General features: G+C 44.2%; 1 protein-coding gene across 9 annotated transcripts in view; it reads right to left on the reverse strand.

Moving 5' to 3' along the window:
- RALGPS1 (Ral GEF with PH domain and SH3 binding motif 1) overlaps positions 1-19,564 on the reverse strand; it is a 240,208-nt gene that overhangs the window by 113,701 nt on the left and 106,943 nt on the right. For all 9 annotated transcript variants that reach the window (XR_001359669.1, XM_014529334.1, XM_014529337.1 and 6 more), the window contains 2 exons: positions 18,387-18,479; positions 5,952-6,078 (listed from right to left, as the gene is read on the reverse strand). Coding sequence is in view for 8 of the 9 variants with exons in the window: in XM_014529334.1 (XP_014384820.1) it covers positions 5,952-6,078; positions 18,387-18,479 (220 nt within the window). In the remaining variant the exon portion in view is untranslated. The remainder of the gene's footprint in view (positions 1-5,951; positions 6,079-18,386; positions 18,480-19,564) is intronic.

Here is a 19,564-nt window from a genome sequence, read left to right on the forward strand (position 1 = left end):
CTATCTCACCCTCCTTCCACTCCAGCTGCTTCTCATGATACTCTCCCCCTCATTCTCTCCCCTCCAGCCAGTTTTTCCAACAAACATGTTTTCCCCACTTGAGGGTTCTTGCACAAGCCGCTGTCTTTGTCTGGCATGCTCACCTCTCACCCTTCACCCCATTTATTCATCCTTTAGAGTTTCCCTCTAGAAAGCCCTCCCTGGTCCCCGAGACTGGGTGGGCCCCCCTTTATTTACCCCTTTGCCTTTCCCTTCATAGTGCTCAACTCACTTTTTGGTTTTGAGCTCACTGCCTGTGATCAGACCTGGGATGTGAGCTGCACCAGAGCAGAAGCGGAGTCCGGGGAGTGCATCACCTGACAGAGGCCTGCTGATCAGCTGGGGCCAGTGTGGAGACACCCCCTCCTTGCATAGGGCCTGCAGGAGCCTTCACTCACCTACTGTTCCGAGGGCTTCGGGGCCTCAGTGTAAACACTTCTTTGTGACCAATGACCACTTCTCTTTTCAAGTCCTTTTAGAAATCTAATAGTTTAGGTCTGTTTATTTTATACTCAGAAATGACTTGCCTTTATTTTCAATTTCAAAGTTCATCTTTGAAAATAAAGGCTTACACTTTCAAAAAAGGAATAGCTTAGGTTCTAGATATTTACTTCACATATTAGAAGTCTGAGTAAATTTACCAAGAATGTTTAAATGTTCTCTTACTATTCAGAATTGTCAGAATGCCTGATTTTTGTTCTTTGAGAGATCATAATTTTCCACACTGCGTATACTTTTAGAATCAGCTCTAAATCTTTTAAAATGCATTACATTCCTCATTTTATTTAGCTATTTCCTGGAAGGAATTATAGGTAGTGAAAACCACTCTCTAAGTCAATAAAGCTATTTAGAAATAAATGGTGTAACCATCCTTCAAAGCTCTGCCTGCTTTAGTCATTATTTCATCCTGAACTAGGCATTTACAAGTTGCCATCAGATAAAATTAAGCTGCAAATAACCCGTATGACTATTTCCCACCAGTATTTTTATACTTTGAAGTAATTAAAAAGAAAGTTTTTGATACAAAGAGAGTCTTATTTTTAAATGCAGTTTTCCTCTCAGTGTTTTTTAAATTATATTTCATGAGGAACTCAATGTACCAAAGCTCTCAGTACAGGAGATTTGCATTGAAAGGACTTGGAACACACACCCACACGGTGAGGGCTACTAGTCCAGTGTGAGGGCATCTTTCCACAGAGAAAGAGACACACGGTGAAGAGTCCCAGGAGACCAGTTAGCACAGAACACCCACAGAAGTTAGGAGAATCATCCCAGTAAAACCCATACCAGCTCCGAGAGGCAAATAGCTGCTTAGGTGGCATTCAAAGCCTCAAGCCGTGGAGCTAAGCAGCTGGAAATACCAGGGACTGACCCAAAGTCACTCCCCAAGCATAACTCCCTCTCCCCCTGGGAAAGTCCTACAGGGAGGACTCTGCCAGGGGGGAAAAACCGTTTCAGACAATTTTTTCCTATGTTGCACTTTCCAGGAATTATGTAATGACTCCTCTTTTGATAAACAAACTCATCCCCAGAACAGATTGGGTTTTCAAGAGGAATCCAGTACTGAAACCATGACCTGCACTTGGGGAGCGTCTGTCCATGGCCATCAGATGTGCACGAAGGGCTCTGAGCTGCCCTCTGGATATAGGGCCCCACTGAGACTCAGAATGGGATCCTGCTTCACTCTTTTCAATGAAGCTGCAGCAGCTATGACTCCTGTATGTCAGGAGTCTTCTGAGGTATGTGAAATGCAGTGCAATTGGCCTAAGGCAGTGGTCGGCAAACTGCGGCTCTCGAGCCACATGCGGCTCTTTGGCCCCTTGAGTGTGGCTCTTCCACAAAATACCACGTGCGGGCGCGCACGTACAGTGCGATTAAAACTTCGTGCCCCATGCGCAGAAGTCGGTATTTTGTGGAAGAGCCACACTCAAGGGGCCAAAGAGCCGCATGTGGCTCACGAGCCACAGTTTGCTGACCACTGGCCTAAGGGGAGAGGGAGATTATTGTAAGGCTGAAGGTACCGCAGGAGGCAGGGAAGCTGGCTGGCTTAGAGGCGGAAGCAGGAGGCCTTGCAGGAGAATGGGGCCTACTCGGAATTCTTGGGAAGCACCTGCCATGAAGCAGCAGCTGAGATGAGGTGATGGAGAGGCCTCAGGGCCGCACAGGCCACCTGTGCGCTACAAGTCTAACGAGAGCTTTCATGGTGACGCACAGGACGCCTCTGGCCAGTGGCCTGAGGACAGGACTCGTCTGTAGTGGGGGAACCTGGGGCACATATGCTTGGTCAGGTGACAAGGGATATGGGTCAGAAAGGGGAGATGGTATTGGTCCAGTTTGCCCGTGGCTGAGACCACGGACTAATGCTCTTGGGAACCCAAGGCAGCACCACTCTGTGGCCCAAGAACAGCGAGACCCACAGTTCATCTCACTTCAGACAGCGCCCGACGGAGGCCATCCACAGTCATAAATGGCAGAGGACGTACAGGTGGCAACCCCAGGGAGGAGAGGAAAATAATGACCTGGAGAGGAGAGGTGGGGAGTCAGGAGAGGGCAGTGCTAAAAGCTCAGGGCTTCAAGCCAGACCATCTGGGCAGAGTCCTGGCTCTGCCACTTTCCAGTATTTGACCTCAGGCAACCTCTCAGCACCTGCCTATTCACTAGGCTACTGTGAGCATTCACTGCAATTATGCATTTAAAAACTTAGGGAAGTGGCCGACACAGAGAAAGCAGACAGTCCCCGGTAGCTCTGTGTTTTCTCATGAGAGAGAAGAGGCCATCCCTAATGACCCTGGAGCACTGGCTAATGGGACCAGTGGACTGTGCTAGGCTGCCCTCATCCCAATACCATCAATCTCATCCCTCAATTGATTAGCCTCCAACAAAGTGGGAGTGGGCTTGGAGCTATGCAATCAACATGCTCTCTATCTCTGGATGTGAGAGGGGATCTGCCAGTCACCACGTAGAAAAACATCACAGTTTACAGCCAGCCATGAGAGGAGATAAGGAAAGGATGAGAAAACATGAAAGAGAAAGCATAGGATGATATTCAATCCAATAATATGACTAAGACTAAACAAATGTGGGACTTTTACTCCCCTAATAAAAGGCCAGGTCTCGCATATGGGGTCCAACTAAATGCAATTTTCAAGGATCATTCCTAAGACAAAGCAATTTAAAACATTAAAATCCAAAATATAGTCAAAGATTTATAAAATGAATGCAAAGGAAAAATAAAACATTTCAGACTTACATATTTCAAAGAAGTAAAAGCAAATAATAAATGTAATCAAGATCACTTTGTAGGGGACACTTTGAAATAAATCTACAACTTAACAAACTTCTATTTATTCAATAATGCAGGGCAAGGGAATTCCAACATATATTCCTGTCCTGAGACCAAGTGGTCAAAATTATTCATTTGAATATTATAATTGAGTAACTACAAGAGCAATTTGAGAAATTACACCCTCTTTTCCAGCACCCAGAAAACATTTACAAAAACTGATCTTATATTAACCCACAAGACAAATCTCAAACATTTTTAAAAACCTAGAAAGCATATATGTTACATATTCTAAACTAATGTAAAAAAGTTAGAGGAAAGACTGTGTTTTTAAAAACCAAGCCTGTTCATAGCAGTATTATGCATAATAGCCAAGAAGTGAAACCACCCCTATGTCCATCAAATGGATAAATAAAATGAGGTGTATCCATACAATGGAATATTGTTTGGGAATAAGAAGGAATGCAGTATGACCATGCTCCCAGGGAATAAAGGCAGTCATAAAAGACCACAAACTGTAGATTCAAATGATATGAACTGTCCAGAATAAGCAAATCTATGGAGACAGAAAGTAGATGAGTGGTTGCCTAGGGCTAAGGATGGGTAAGTGAAGAGTAGGGTGGCTAGAAAAAAAGGGAGTGACTATAATGGATATGGGGTTTCTCTTTGTGGTGATAAAAATGTCCTAAATTGTACTAATGGCTGCACAACTCTGTGAAAATACTAAAAACCATTGAACTGTACACTCTACATAGACAATACATGAATTACATCTCAGTAAGGCCACTTGAAAAAACCACACCCTTGAAAATTTAAAAAACACTGCCTTAAGTAATACTTGGATAAAAGAAAAATTGAAACCATAATTACAGAACATTTAAACAATATCAGTGAGAACATGATACGTTAAAACATGTAGGATATAACAAAAGCAGTGATTAGAAGAAAATGTATACTCTTTACTGTTTTCCAAATTAAAGTGGAAAGAATAGTATATATACAAATGAACCAATAATTCAACTGAGGCAAGTAATAGGAAAAAAAATTTAAGAAAAACAGGAGGAATGAGTTATAAAAGACAAAAGCAGAAATTCCATATTTCATCAAATTTAAGATGTCATCTATTATAAGGTGCACCATTATTTTATGTATAAGAAAAACTGCTGCCAATTAAGCAATGCCACATGCTCTGTTACCATCAATGGAAAGATGCATCCCAATTTCAGAGGATTAGAATGTGGAGAGAAAGCACCTCTAAGCTGACGGAACACAGTGAATCAGAAAGCAGGATAATGTTCCCAACAAACAAATACAAGTCTAAATCTTGGGAAAGACAACAGACAGACCCCTGGAAAAGCAAGTTAAAGAAAGAGGAAAGAAAAATGCACACTATTAGGAATACAAAGCAAATATAACCACGCAGAGGTTAAATTTTTTAAGAGAATACCATATAAAACTCTATGGTCAAAAAAACTAAATGAGGAAAAAATTCTATGCTAATCATTTTTAGAACTTGGATCAAATGGACAACTTTCTACTAAAATTAAATTTTCCAAATTGGCTTTAAGAGAATTAGAAAATCTAAATTAACAATGCTCATGGAAGAAAATTTGAAGTTGTCAAAAATATCTGTCCAACAAACTGCATTAGATCCCTGAAAATATTAGAGGTCACTTCTATAAAACCTTATTTTCCCTTGTTTTTAGATCATAAAAAGATAGAAATATTTTTTCATAAAATTAGAGTTTAATGGGGTTCAATCACAGTATAAAAATATAGGTAATATTATTAAATGTTCACAATAGTATAAACATAAATTTTTTAAATGCACCCAAATAAATGAAAAGATGAAGCAAAATAAGATTATCTCTAGGTGGGATAACAAATTATAGTAAATTTCTTCTTAATTTTTTACAATAAATGTGTATTATTTTCTAATCAGAAGAATCAATAATCATTATTTTAATTTTGTTGGTACACAGCCTGGCCGGTGTGGCTCAGTGGGTTAGAGCATCATCCCATGCACCCAAAGGTTGCCAGTTCAATTCCGGATCAGACCACATACCTAGGTTGCTAGTTCAATCTCCTGTCGGGATGCATAGGGGAGGCAACCAATCGATGTTTCTCTCTCACATCAATGTTTTTCTCTCTCTCTTTCTCCCTTCCACTCTCTCTAAAATCAATTTAAAAAATAAATAAAATCAATAACATATCCTCGGGTTAGGACTTACACACACACACACACACACACACACACACACACACACACACATTAATAATGTCCAGAGAATCAAAACAGAGGCGTTTGGTCCTGAGTTCCCTCAGTTTGGGAGGATGTGGATGAACCAGTAAGAGTCTTGTGATCTTTCTGGGCTGCAGGTTGGGGAGGCTTGGGATTCACAGGTCACTTGTGTGAGAAGCAGAATATCCCTATGTCAAGGCTCTCATCAAGGTTCCCATCCTTGGAAAGTATCAACAACCTATTTTAATCCAAGGAGTAAACCAATTAATTACCTCTTTATCCATGGCCCATGCTGCTTCCTGGAAAATTCTCAACTAGAAACTACAAAATATCTTATTTAGCACTGAGGAGGTTTCTTAATAAATAATAACCGATTCGGATTCCTACCTAGATAGGGAATACTGGGAACCATCTTCAGGCTTCGGATGTATTCCCGAGTCCGCTTGTAATTATCTTCTTTAGACATCAGGTAGTCCAATTTCTCAAAGGTGGTCTTGTCTTTTCGATTCAAAAGCTGGAGTGAGAAGAACACATAGGTATGAGAAAGAAGAGAAATAAACTGGAAGAAGCTAAAGAGAAAGGACAACTGTGGGCAAAGACTAAAAGGAAACATCCGAATGGCGTGTCTGTGCTGTTCTGAATCCGAAGCACAACTAAAGGGTTTAAGAGGCAGCTTTGTGCCGAGATGGAACGTTCCATGGCCTCGGTCAGTCACTTTTCGTAGGCTCTCACACTTGGAAGAAAGCCTCTGAAGCTACCTGGAACACTGTTCTACATGATGCCAGAGCCCCCCGCACAGCACTTGCCTCCAGATGTACAGACCCTACAACAGCAAGGAGCCCAGAGAGTAAAGCAAATTGTTCCATGTCCCAGAGTAATGCATAGCTACATCAGCCTCTTTCCCTGAGTCCACAGCTACTGGCTCTCTCCTCAACATCTCTGCCATTGCTGAAGGCCCCAGGAAATTTCACACGATTCACCTGTGTGTGCTGTGCCATAGCCAGGCTGTCTCTCCAGAGTCCCTATAGTCCAGCAGTTCTCAACCTGTGGGTTGCCAACCTGTGGGTCGAGACCCCTTTGGGGGTCGAATGACCCTTTCACAGGGATCGCCTAAGACCATCGGAAAATACATATATAATTACATATTGTTTTTGTGATTAATCACTATGCTTTAATTATGTTCAATTTGTAACAATGAAAATACATCCTGCATATCAGATATTTACATTACGATTCATAACAGTAGCAAAATTACAGTTATGAAGTAGCAACAAAAATAAGTTTATGGTTGGGGGTCACCACAACATGAGGAACTGTATTAAAGGGTCGCGGCATGAGGAAGGTTGAGAACCACTGCTATGGTTGGGGCTCACCACAACATGAGGAACTGTATTAAAGGGTCGCGGCATTAGGAAGGTTGAGAAGCACTGTTGTATATGTGTTTTCCGATGGTCTTAGGCGACCCCTGTGAAAGGGTCGTTCGACCCCCAAAGGGGTCGCGGCCCACAGGTTGGCGACCCACAGGTTGAGAACCGCTGCTATAGTCTATGTCTGTGTCATATTTACACTGGTTATGGTATTTTAATTAAAAGAAGCCAAGCTTTTTATCCATATGCAGTCATCTAAGCAATGACTTAGTTGAGAAAATATAGGAGGAACAGGTATCCACAGCCCAGAGATTAGAGAAGCGAGATCCTTTATGACAGATCTCTGGTGTGTAAAGCTAGTCATCTGGGAAAGGGTGGTTCAATGTGCATAGGATGCTTTTGGAACGAAGGCATGGAAACCTGTTCATCCTGCATGTCCCAGGTCAAGGAGTAGTGACAGCAAATGGCAATACATCTCTTTGAATAAAATGGCTTTGAGGAGAGGAGTCTACACTGAGAGAACAGGCTTAAAAAGAGGGTCTTAGGGAGGTCACTGAGAGGGCTGGCTTTGGCACAGCACATGGCTCCCTCAAGTTTAGCTTCTAGGACCCAGTGCCTCTGGGATTTGCGATCAATGGCTGAGCCCAGGAGTATAAATGGAGAGGGAACTTAGTCCTAGAGTGTCCTTGGTCAAGGTTGGTGTTGAGACGCCAATGATCTGTGCAAAGACCTGGACCAGCAGACCTGCCACATTCATCAGACTGAGGTAGGCCAGTGTTCAATGCCCATCAAACAGCAGAGCGCAGTGGAACAGGACCAGGGGACATCCAGCACCAGGAAAAGCAGGCCTTTGGAACTGAAGTAATCCCTTTAGGTTTCTTTAGTACACGTGCAGGGCAGTTCCCAAGACCTGGGTCTGCAAATCTGAGACTCAGGCCATGTCTGGCACATCAGGGAGCTTGGGTTGCCATGGGCAGGTCCTACCCAATTCCCTGATCCTCAGCCTCTGGAACCACAGAGGACATAGCTGTGCAACGACCCAGCTGAGCAGTGACAGTGCAAGGACTTCAAGGAGGAGCAGTAAAAGAATAAGCTAAAGGAAGGTCCCGGTGCCGAAGAAGTTAGAGAGTAAATAGCAAGTTGTTTTTTTCCTATTGGGAAATCCAGGACATGTCAGGGCGGGGATGCTACACAGATGCTAGGGACAGCGGCTGCTTAGCTGGCTTGCTAATTTGAGCCTGTAATTCATCACATTAACAAATGGACAGGAAATAACACCATCCCCCATTTGCTATTTGTAAAGCACCATAACATACAACTCATCTGGTCTTCACAAAGCCAAGTGACAAAGATGGGGCCAATACTACTGCCTCTATTTCAGGTTCATAATCACAGTCTGAGTATCCTTGGGGAACTCAATTCACAGAGGAGAGAGATGTCTATTATAGCAACACGGTGAGTAAACAGAGACCAAGAACCTAGACAAATAATAAGTAAATTATGGGTGAGAGAAGTGCCAAGGAGAGAAGCACTTGGAATAAACATTTAAGGATGAGAAATTCACTAAATGAACAATATACACCCAGGTCAGAAAGAGACTCTAGTTATGAACTGCCCCCATTGTAAAGTTTGGCAGGCCCCTCATACTCTTGATGAGGAGGTCATTTCTTTATTAATGCAACTTAGAACCCCACTGAAATCTCTGGCGATCACCCATGTTCATCCAGCAGTCAAACAAACCTGTGTGTTACCCTCACTTCACTGCAGCTGATCCATGCTGATGCCCAATGCCCATACCACTGGCTCTCTGGACCCAGCTGGGAAATTGCCCATGTCCCCTTCCACATTCATCCTATCTGCCCAGCCTGTCGAGTACCTCTATGCATAGCACCACAGAGGTGAAAAGCATGGCATCTGTGTCCTGACATGGATATGACCAGGCCAATATGAACTTAGATCCCTGGAGGATGTCCCTGAAAATTGCTCTGCAGATTTCTCAAGTCAATAACTGGGGTTCTCTGGCAGAGTGGGACAACCAAGGCAGTCACATTTGCATGCTTCCTAAATTGAAAGCCGAGTTCCTCCAGTGCACACCTCCCCCTGTGGACCTTGCCTCTATACATACTCTCCACCACCTCCCACCCTCCACACTCACACTCACACACATTCAGAAGGGCTGGATCTGGTTAGCTTCACTCATCTGCTCCATCCTGTGCCCACAAATGGAAGTCAGGGTCGCATCAGACTTCTGAATAATAATGCATAGGATGATAGAAGACATGGAAAAGCTCAGAACATCTATTTCCCAATCATGTATTTGAAAACTACTTAAGAAATTCCTCTAGCAAAATAAAGGAATAAACCAACTACAGGAAGACATAGGATATAGGAAACAGTGGGTCCAATCCAGGAGCAGTAAAGGGAGTTGCTGGGATGACAGATGAACAGCAGGCCTTAAGAACGACTGGTCCACATATGGGAGATGTGTCCAGAGAAAGAGAAGGTGCCATAAAAACCTGATAGGACCACACATTTGTTAGAAAAAGATATATTTATTATATATAATAAAAATAAATTTTAGCCAAGGCCGGTTTGGCTCAGTGGATGGAGCGTCGGCCTGTGGACTGAGGGGTCCCAGGTTCGATTCCGGTCAAGGGCATGTGCGTTGGTTGCGGGCACATCCCTAGTGGGAGATGTGCAGGAGGCAGCTGTTCAATGTTTCTCTCCCATCGATGTTTCTGGCTCTCTATCTCTCTCCCTTCCTCTCTGTGGAAAGTCAATAAAATATATTTTTAAAAAATAAAAATAAATTTTAAAAAATTTAACATATATTAAAATTTAGTAAAATATTATATATTTAAAATGTGATATTAAAATCTATAATATTATAATATAATGTATTATATATAAACTATTATATATACATACACAATTGAGCCTTGGACAATGCAGGCTTGCACTTCACAGGTCAATTGAACGGGGTGGGTCAATTTTTTAAAATTTGCATATATGTGGCCTGTCCAATTCAAACCTGCATTGTTCAAGAGTCGTGTGTGTGTGTGTGTGTGTGTGTGTGTGTGTGTGTGTTTGTGTGTGTATAATATCTGGTAGATAGCAGGAAGCTAGGGTAAGGTTTTTTTTAAAGGGAGTTAGAATTCTAGGGAAACAAAAAAGTATTCCAGAAAGGACATGTCCTTAATAGTTTACTACTTGACTACAGAGAACCGTATTTACACATCCCTAATAATTAAAACACTAAGTACTCATTTAACAAGTGACTTAACTGTGGTAACATGAGTGTGAAGAATGAGGGAAGATGAGGAACACTAAACCAGCATCTATCATACAAAGAAGTCACCCAATACTGTCAAAAGTAAATGGATCAAGAAACTACAGCAAAAGCACATTGGTGGGAATGTGGCATAAACTACCAGCAGAACCAGCTAACAGCTAAGGGTTGCCTCTGGGGAATGAATGGAGTACGGAGAGATGGGTGCTCTTGTTTCAGTAAGCCTTTCAGTACTTAGTGGTTTTTAAAATTAACGTGCATGTATTATGCCAAAAAATTCTTTTAAGATTTAATTTTTAAAATATAGTTTGTTCATTCAAAAAATAACAGCATTTCTTATATATGTTTTAAAGTTTTATGACAAGTACAGGCATAATCTAAACACCTCATATGAATTGAGGGTCCTTGAGATTTTAGAGTTTATAGGAAGCCCCAGGAAGAAACCATTAGGTATACGCAAAAGAAAATAAATTGTCCGCCTACCTGAGTCAAAGAGATACTAAAAGCAATTCACGTTCAGGAAAAGAGGTAAGGAAATAAGCGTGAGGGGAAGTTCACTAAGTACAACAAGCCACCTCACTTGTAGTAAAGTTTAGAAGTTGTGGGGCACCCTGAGATGTTCTTCCATAATATTCATTGTGATTGTGATTGTGTGGCTCCATCTGTGTCTCACTGGACTGACGACCCAGCCCATGAGGCAGTGGCTGTGCGGGCTGTATTCCCTCTACTATTCCGGCAGCTGCTATGGTTCCCGACACAGAGGGAATGCTGCCTGAGTATTTGTTGAATAAAAGGAGAAAACTAACAATGATAACTTAAAAATCCAATTCCTTGAAAAACACTCCAATAATTCTTGGGTAAAAGGGGGAAAAGCCACGATTATGGACTATTTAAAAACCACAAATAATGAAAACACTATATGCTAAACTATGGGAAGAGGCCAAAACTAGTATACTGAGAGAAAACATATCGTTTTAAACTTTTACAATAAAAAAACTAAGAATATAAATCAACTCAACATTCAACTCAAGAAACTAGAAGGGGGGGGTAAGAAATTGATTAATAGGTAAAATCAGAAATTGATATGTTAAAAAACAAAAAACTAAATGCCAAACCTATAGAAATGATAGCTATACCCAAGAACTAATTTACATAAAATATCAATAGAACAAGTAAAACCTCTACAAATAAGGCAAAAAGCATAAATAGAGAACATCAGCATTGAGAAAAGGGCTATAACCACATATGCAAAGTGAACTAAAATTACAAGGTAAAAATCAACTCTTGCATATTAATTTTAAATAAATTTCATGGTGCTAAGTGTCAGCTGCAAGGGACTACAGGGATTCATAAACCACAGGGGTCAAAAGCCAGGAAGACCACAAACCTTGATCAAATACCTGAAGAAGTGTTGCTTTTGGAAATTTCCTCTACCAGACTCAATTGATATGTTAAAAAACAAAAAACTAAATGCCAAACCTATAGAAATGATAGCTAAACCCAAGAACTAATTTATATAAAATATCAATAGAACAGGTAAAATCTCTACAAATAAGGCAAAAAGCAGAAATAGAAAACATTAGAATTGAGAAAGGGGCTATAACCACATATGCAAAGTGAACTAAAATTACAAGGTAAAAATCAACTCTTGCATATTAATTTTAAATAAATTTCATGGTGCTAAGTGTCAGCTGCAAGGGACTACAGGGATTCATAAACCACAGGGGTCAAAAGCCAGGAAGACCACAAACCTTGATCAAATACCTGAAGAAGTGTTGCTTTTGGAAATTTCCTCTACCAGACTCCGAGAGCCTGTATGTGGCACTTGTATTTGACTAATAATGAAAAACCCCCCTCTTCTGGTAAATAGTTCAAATCTGGAAACTGTCTCCATGGAGGAAAAAATAAAAGTCCCTCCAAATCCTCTTTATGAGGACTTTGGTATCTTGTCCCATTGCCTTGAGAGAATATTTCTTGATACGTGGAAATGTTTTTCAACAAAGAGCCTGCTGCTCCAAATATGTAAAACTGGCTCAAAGTCCTACTTTAATTCCAGTGTCTACTGTTGGTATGGAAAGAATTTTTAGTGCTGTGGCTAATCTATGGACCAATGGATTCAACAGACTGAGTGTGGAATAAGTAAGGGATGAAACTAGGGCATTTTAAAAAGGTAATTTTCACCTCTTTAGATACAAATTATCAGTTCTGAAAAATAAGCCACAAAGTCATATATCTAATGTAAAATATTACATGCAATGGAGATTGCCATAAATAAGAAAAATTGTGGCTTTGACATTTAGAAGGCATCCCCGTCATCTGTCTGTCTGTGTCTTTTACTAAGGCTATTTAAACTCTGTACAGATAAAAGTTAACGTGCAGAAAATGTTACACTGCAAGCAACTCCTGTCCACAGAAAGGCAAACTGTGTGTCATGGAATGCCTGGTTATCACCCTGGGAATACTGACAGTTTTATTTCCATTTAAAAAAATATTTCAACATTCCTTACCTGACTATAAGCACTCTGGGTTCTCCTTGATACAGTTGTGATATCTTACTAGTTCTCACTAATTAATGAGTTAAATAAAATCTTGGACAAGTATTCGTTTTGTATTTGTATAAGTCCTGATTTTACCTTTTAAAAAATATCCTGTAACAGTTTACATGTACACCCATATATACATACAAACATACATTCACATGCATACATACGCACAGAATGTATAATCTTGTATGACAATTAGGTGTTTCCAATAAAAATAGCTCATTTTTAAAAATTCCACTCAGGGCGACCCCAGGAGACATTCCCACAAAGCCCAAGAGTAAGCCAGGAGGTTGAGATTGGTCCCTGAAGAAAAGTTTGCCAAGGGCCCTTACTATGTGCCAGGTGTCATTCTAAACATGTTGTGTGTTGTTTTTTCATATGTTTACTCATTTAATCTTTACCATAAGAGGTAGGTCCAAGGCTGAGCCAACATGTTTGCATCAAGAGTCCACACTGCCCCTCATTTCTTGACCTGGGGTCCCCAGACAATTCAGGAATTCGGGTCATGTGTCCTCAGAGCCCACAGCCACCTGACATACAGGCCAGCATGACAGCTTCTCCAAAGTGACTTTTTCCTTTCATGCTCCCTTGGGGACTTCCCAGATGAACAGATATTTTCTGACAGGTGACACGGATGGCTGATTCCTATGGGAACTGAATTACATGGAGGCTGCAGTCTGGCCTCTCCTCCCTGTGCAGGCATTAGGCCCCGAGCCCCCTGTAAGGGCCTTGGCCATTTCACATAACTGCTAACTGTGCTGACTCTGAGAGCATCTTTATTTCTAGCACATAATGACTTCCCTTTCTTAGCTCTGGCTTAGCATTGCTTCCTGGTTTTTATTTTGGTTGTATTTTTTCCAGTGTGTGTTTGTGTGTTTGTGGAGCAGGCAATTGGGAGGCTGAAACTTATTCCTTATCAGCTCAGTCTGCCATATTGCCTCGAAGTCCAAAACAGTCTGCTAAGAGAGGCTTCTGGCACCCACTGTCACTTCCTGGAAACCAAAGTTGGATTTCAGACATGCCAAGTTGTGAGCTGTGAAAGGAACATGTGAGCAGAGGGCTCTGTGGGGCAGGCGTGGGAACGCGGGCCCAGGGCTCCGAAGAGAGGCTAGGGAGAGGGAGGAGGCAGCCACCGCTGGGGCACAGAGGTGATGGCTGAAGCTCTCCAAGCCGGTGACATCCCCAAGGGATGGGAAATGGATTGGGGAGGGTGGGAACTGGGGTCAGAGCCTCCAGAACACTTGCATCTAGGGGGAGGGAGGAACAAAAGCAAGTGGGGAGGAGCCCGCTGCCAGAAGGGCAGGAAGGGAACCAAGCCAAGCGAAGAGATTTTTCAAGAAGAGGGCAATGAACAATGTCCAATGTTGCGACGATGTCAAGAGAGATGAGGGTGGCGAAGTCAGCAGAATCCATGGTTGGGAGCTTCTGAGAGGCAGCGCAGGCAGGGCCACTGAAGAATGTCTGGGAAAGGAGCAACTGGAGAGTGCAAGTGTTGGTCTCCTCTGCCTTCCATCTCCTCACTCCTCACCATCTCACCTCTGAAGGCTTGGGAAAGCCTGAAACAGGCAGCTCATGCCTGTCACCACCTTCTCAACATCAGAGTGGGGGCTACTGGGATACTTCCTGGATGAAAGACCCTAAAATCTGAAATACAAACACATCTGCCTTCTTAGGATGTTTGCAAAGTAGCCATTCCCAGAACTGCAGCTCCATGACCCTGTGCCCCCAGATGTCTGGGAGTGAAAACCCCGTTCCCAGAAGTTCCCTTTCCAAGTCACCACCCTGCAGACCAGGCCTCCTGGCCCATCAACTGAGATGTCCTACCAGCCAGAAACCTCAGTTTTCACTTGCTGCTGCAGATGAGTCAAAATATCTGGATCAATTCAGTAGGAAAGAGTGAATCATAATAGGAACGTGCACAGAGCAAGCTGTGCGTGTGTGCATGTGTGCATGTGCATGTGTGCATGTGCGTGCATGTGTGCGTGTGTGTGTATGTGTGTGATGCATAGCACATGATCCTAATTACTGTAAGGAGTGACTCACCCATTCTCCAGGAATCCCATACCCCCAGGTCACTCATGAATAAGTCAGTCTCCTCTTGGGACTGAGTTTCACCATTTTCCCAGTTGCTCAAGTGCAAAACCTATGAAGCATCCTTCATTCCTTTCTTTTCCTCATCTCCAACATCCCATCCATCACAAGTCCTGCCAACCCCGTCTTCAGAATGCCTCTCCTATCAGTCTCCTGTTCTCTATGTCCACTGCCACTTCCTCCTCCTGGCCAGCATTGCCTCTCTCCTGGATTCTGCCCTAACCTCCTAAGGAGGCCCCATCCCACTGTGGGCTCCTTCCAGAGTCCCCCACTCAATTTGTTTTCTACCCAGTAGCAACTGTAATTAAAAAACAAAAGCAACTGTGAGCCAGATCATGTCGGTTTCTGTTTAAAACCCTTTTCTACACTTAGAATACAACCTAGTTCCTCTGCTGGGCCCTGGCCCTTCCTGATTGGTCCGGCTTCCCATGCACGGCATCCTGACCCACTCCTCCTGGCCCACTGTGCTCCTGCCCAATGGCCTTTGCGTTTCTTCCCGCTGTGGGCCTTTGCACTGGCTGAGCCCTCTGCCTAAAATGCGCGTGCCCTCATCTTGGCACCGCTGGCTCCTCTTGTTCCTCAGGGGTCGGGCAGGCCTTCCCTAAACACCCGGTCGTTTCTATCACATCCTCCTGTTTCAGTCTTCTGATCATTTTGTTCCCATCTGACAGTTCTTTTCTCATTACTTCATGCATTCAACAAACATCGATCACTTCTTGTGCCAGGCAGACTAGGCATGTGTTTATTCTCCCTCAATAACATGTCTGTCTCCGCTGAATAACATTAAAAAAAAAAGCTCATGAAGACAGGGGCCTTGAGCAGAGCCTTAGGGCCTGGCATGGAGGAGGCATTCAATAAATATTTGATTTGCAGAATGAATAAGTACACACGGTAATGTGTACTCAGGAAATCAGAATTGGCTGATATAACTTCTAAGGTCTCATGGCTTTGAGGCAGCCAATATTCCAAAGTGGCCCTAGTACTGGGATAAATCAGACCCTGTCTGTATTTTTCCAGGCCAGCAAAGTTGATTCCCTCCCTGTTTGTGCATCTAGTCAGCATTAATTAAGCGCCTACTATGTGCAGGCCTGTGCCTGGTACCAATCTCGATCCTGTCCCAGCTCACTCAGCTGTTGGCACTCAACAGCCAGCAGGGGCCAGCCAAAAGGTTACCCTGTCCTATAGCTAATGACCAACTGGTCCTCACTGGCGGTCACCACTGGTGCAACCAGGTGGCAGGTCTCCTCCCACACCTGTAGCTCACTTCTTCCTGTTTCCCAGATACCCAGGGTTTCAGAGCAATGCCAGGGAGCCAGGCTGCCCTGTCCCCAGGGCAGGGAACCAGCCTCCCTTCTCCAGACCCATTTCCCAACAGCGAGAGTGCCTGTTTCTCCAAGCCCTGCGCTCACCCTGGTTCCAACGCCAGGTTCCGTCACTGCCAGCTCATCTGGCACGCTGGCCAAGAACATGGGCTAGGAGGCCCGGCAAGGCAAGGCTGCAGCACATCGGCTTGCACCCGCTGGCTCTGTGATCTTGGACAGGTCACTGTGCCTCTTGGACCTCAGATTCCTTTTCTGATAAATGAAGACTATGAATACTTCAGCAGTGCCCTGGTGCCCCTGCTCCTCCCTGCTCTTGGGCCCGAGGTCTCACCAGGACCAGATCAAGGGGCATGTGGGGGAGGGCTACATTTCTATGGCTAATCTTATTATCAGAAATTAGGAGCAAGAGAAGAATTCAATTCAGCACAACAAACATATACAATTCAAACAACAAGTGCATACTCAGCCAGGCACCTGGGATACAGGGGGGGATCAGGCCTCATCATAAAGGCAGGCAGTCAGAGGGGAGGTGGACCTATGAACAAAACTACAGAGCAGATGTGCCACGTGCTGTGTAAGGACAGGCGTGGAGAGTGTCAGGGATACAATACCGTCTCGATGCCTCTGAGCTGGGTGATCAGGATGAAGGGGAAAGATGACGTGTTTGGCCTTCTCTGTTTCCCAAATGCTCTGTGTACACCAGTGTCCTTGGACTAGCAGGACAGGTGGGTGAGTGGTGGCTTGTGAGACTCCTGACAGCCCTCATAACCATAACTTAGAGGGCCCCTGAGAGCCACAATACCGCTGACAGGAAGGTCTATGCACCGTGAGATTCATCGTTCACTCCTCTGGGTCCATGCATAGCTCCCAGCAGTCCAAGAAACAATAACAGCATCTACATGATGGAAAATTCATTTCAAAAAGACTCTCCAAGCAACTTTTGAAAAAAAAGCCTCAAGCTCAGATGGAGTCGGGGAATCACAGGGCTGGCAGCTACTGCATAAACCAGCAGCTTCCAAACTTGCTTTCCACCTCTAAAGCCACTGCTCTACTGAAATTCACCCAGAAGCCGGTATACAAAACTGATACAAACAGAGCTGCTCTGCTAGAAATAGTGCCCCACTGTCTACTTGGCACCCTCCCCCTTCTCCCCCAGCCCCTGGCACCCTCACCCCGGCAGCTCCAAGGAACCCCTGGGGCTCCAAAAGCAGTGATGGAAAACCGCTAACCTAGGCCAACCTCTCTGAGTAGATATGGGAAACGAGTCCCACAGGAGTCACGCTCTGCACTGCGCCTGAACACAAACCCAGGTCTCTGAGTCTAAGCTAACACTCCTCACCCGACTTCGCTAGAGCTAGATCGATGGAAAATTGCACTTTAAAGCAACAAGGCTCAAATCTGATCACCTACACATAATCCCTAAAAGCCCTGGAACTAGCCAAGTGTGAAACAGAGCCCAGCCCCACAGGCTGGCAGGGAGAAGGTCGGAAATGAGTTGCAGAAGCACAGCTGACAATTCCATAGCGTTTCCTTCAGTTCCGTGGGACATAAACAGGTCTTGAAAGGCTTGGGCTGCGTGGCTGTGAGACCCTGGACCAGGCAGCCAGGAGGTGAATGCTAACGAGCTATGGAAATAGCGATTACTTTCCCTGTGTCAGGCACCGTGCCAAGCTAAGGAGGATAAAGAGGTCTGAGATATTTTTATAGCAGAAAAACTTTCCTACGGACTCAATTATATAACTATCAGATTCCACCTCTGGGCTGAAACTACCCATGGCCTTCAGGAAAAAAGCAGTTTTCCCTACAGGAGGGTCACAGGTTTCTCCAGAGAAACTCCTAGCTATATGGCCAGCAACCCACAGCAGCTGCAAACCATCAGCCCAGAGACCTAGCCAAGCACTGTTTGGCGCCTGCCAGAGACGAATACCAGCCAAGCGGAGGGCAGGAGTCGTGCGCTGACCCGGCCGTCACACTGGACGTGGTAGGGTAGAGGAAGGTCCCAAACTCATCCACATCGGTGTCCTCCCAACTTCCTGAGGCCACTGAAGAAGAGAAGGTGCCCAGGGAGCAGTGCCTGAGCCCCCAGTCGTCCTCCGTTGTTGGCACAGGGCGGACAGGCAGAGAAAGCCTCTGGGGCTGAAGGAATGAAGAGCTTCAGCACTGAAGTGACAGCCAAAATCAAAGGAACAGACTCAGGAAGATTCACTTACAGCCCAGGTCTTTGTCAGCCTGAAGATGGGTGCACTTTGTAATGCCGACACCACAGACATGAGAGAGTGAAGGTTGTTGAGTTCTAGGAGTTTCTGGGGGGAAAAGATATGGAATAGATTATTTTGCTGCTATAAACAACAGAACAAAAACACGCTCAAGTGTTACCAAATGTCATATTTATGAAATTCAATTGCACTTAAAAATATCTCATGTAGAAAATGTAGTTCTAGGAAGTTCATAGAAACCATATGCTCTTTTCCTTTCAAATTGCCACAAGGTGAGTTTGCAGCTACAACATTTGCAAAATTTCATAAGCTAACTAGTCTGGCTGCTGGACAGAAACATGGCTCAGAAGAAGGTTTGATAATGCCCTTTATGTTCTTTTTTTTTTTTTTTTTTTTTTTTTAGACAAATCTGAACAGTCCCAGCAGGCTTTTGTGCACTGAAACCTCAGCTGGCCAACATCAGCGTGGGTCTTTGGTGATCACCTGGACACTGAATGGGGGGCTAAGGAAAGGCGCCATCAGTCTGCATAACCCGCCTCAGCCGGCAGGACAGATCTGGCTTTCCAGCCACTTGACTATATGCCTCTGAACCAGACCCGGAATTAGTGAGAACATTTGGATTCAATTCAGACTCAGACAAGTTCCTTGCCATGGAGGGCAACAGAAGGAGACACAGTCAAGAGTAAGTGCAGAAAAATGTAATGGCTCTGGTCCTGGTTTTATGCGAGGGAAGCTTGCTAACAAGACGGGGTCCCAGTCTCATTCTCGGGAGTCCATGAAGCCTGGGTTAGCAGCAGGCTCTCCAGACCCCCCACCCCCGGGGCACCCACTCCTTGTGTGTCCATGGCACAGGTCACCACTTCAAACACTACTCCTGAGCCTTGGCACCCTCATAGTTAAAACAAGGAAGGGCCCTAGCTGGTTTGGCTCAGTGGATAGAGCGTCAGTCCGTGGACTGAAGGGTCCCGGATTCGATTCCAGTCAAGGGCACATGCTAGGTTGCGGGCTCGATCCCCGGTGGGGGGTGTGCAGGAGGCAGCTGATCAATGATTCTCTCTCATCATTGATGTTTCTCTCTCTCTCTTCCTCTCAGAAATCAATAAAAATATATTTTAAAAAAACAAACAAGGAAGGAAGTCACGGCCCCTCTGCTACCTGGGACGGCCCATGTA

Source organism: Myotis brandtii, unplaced genomic scaffold, assembly GCF_000412655.1.
Source record: "Myotis brandtii unplaced genomic scaffold, ASM41265v1 scaffold68, whole genome shotgun sequence".
NCBI classification, from domain to species: domain Eukaryota; kingdom Metazoa; phylum Chordata; class Mammalia; order Chiroptera; family Vespertilionidae; genus Myotis; species Myotis brandtii.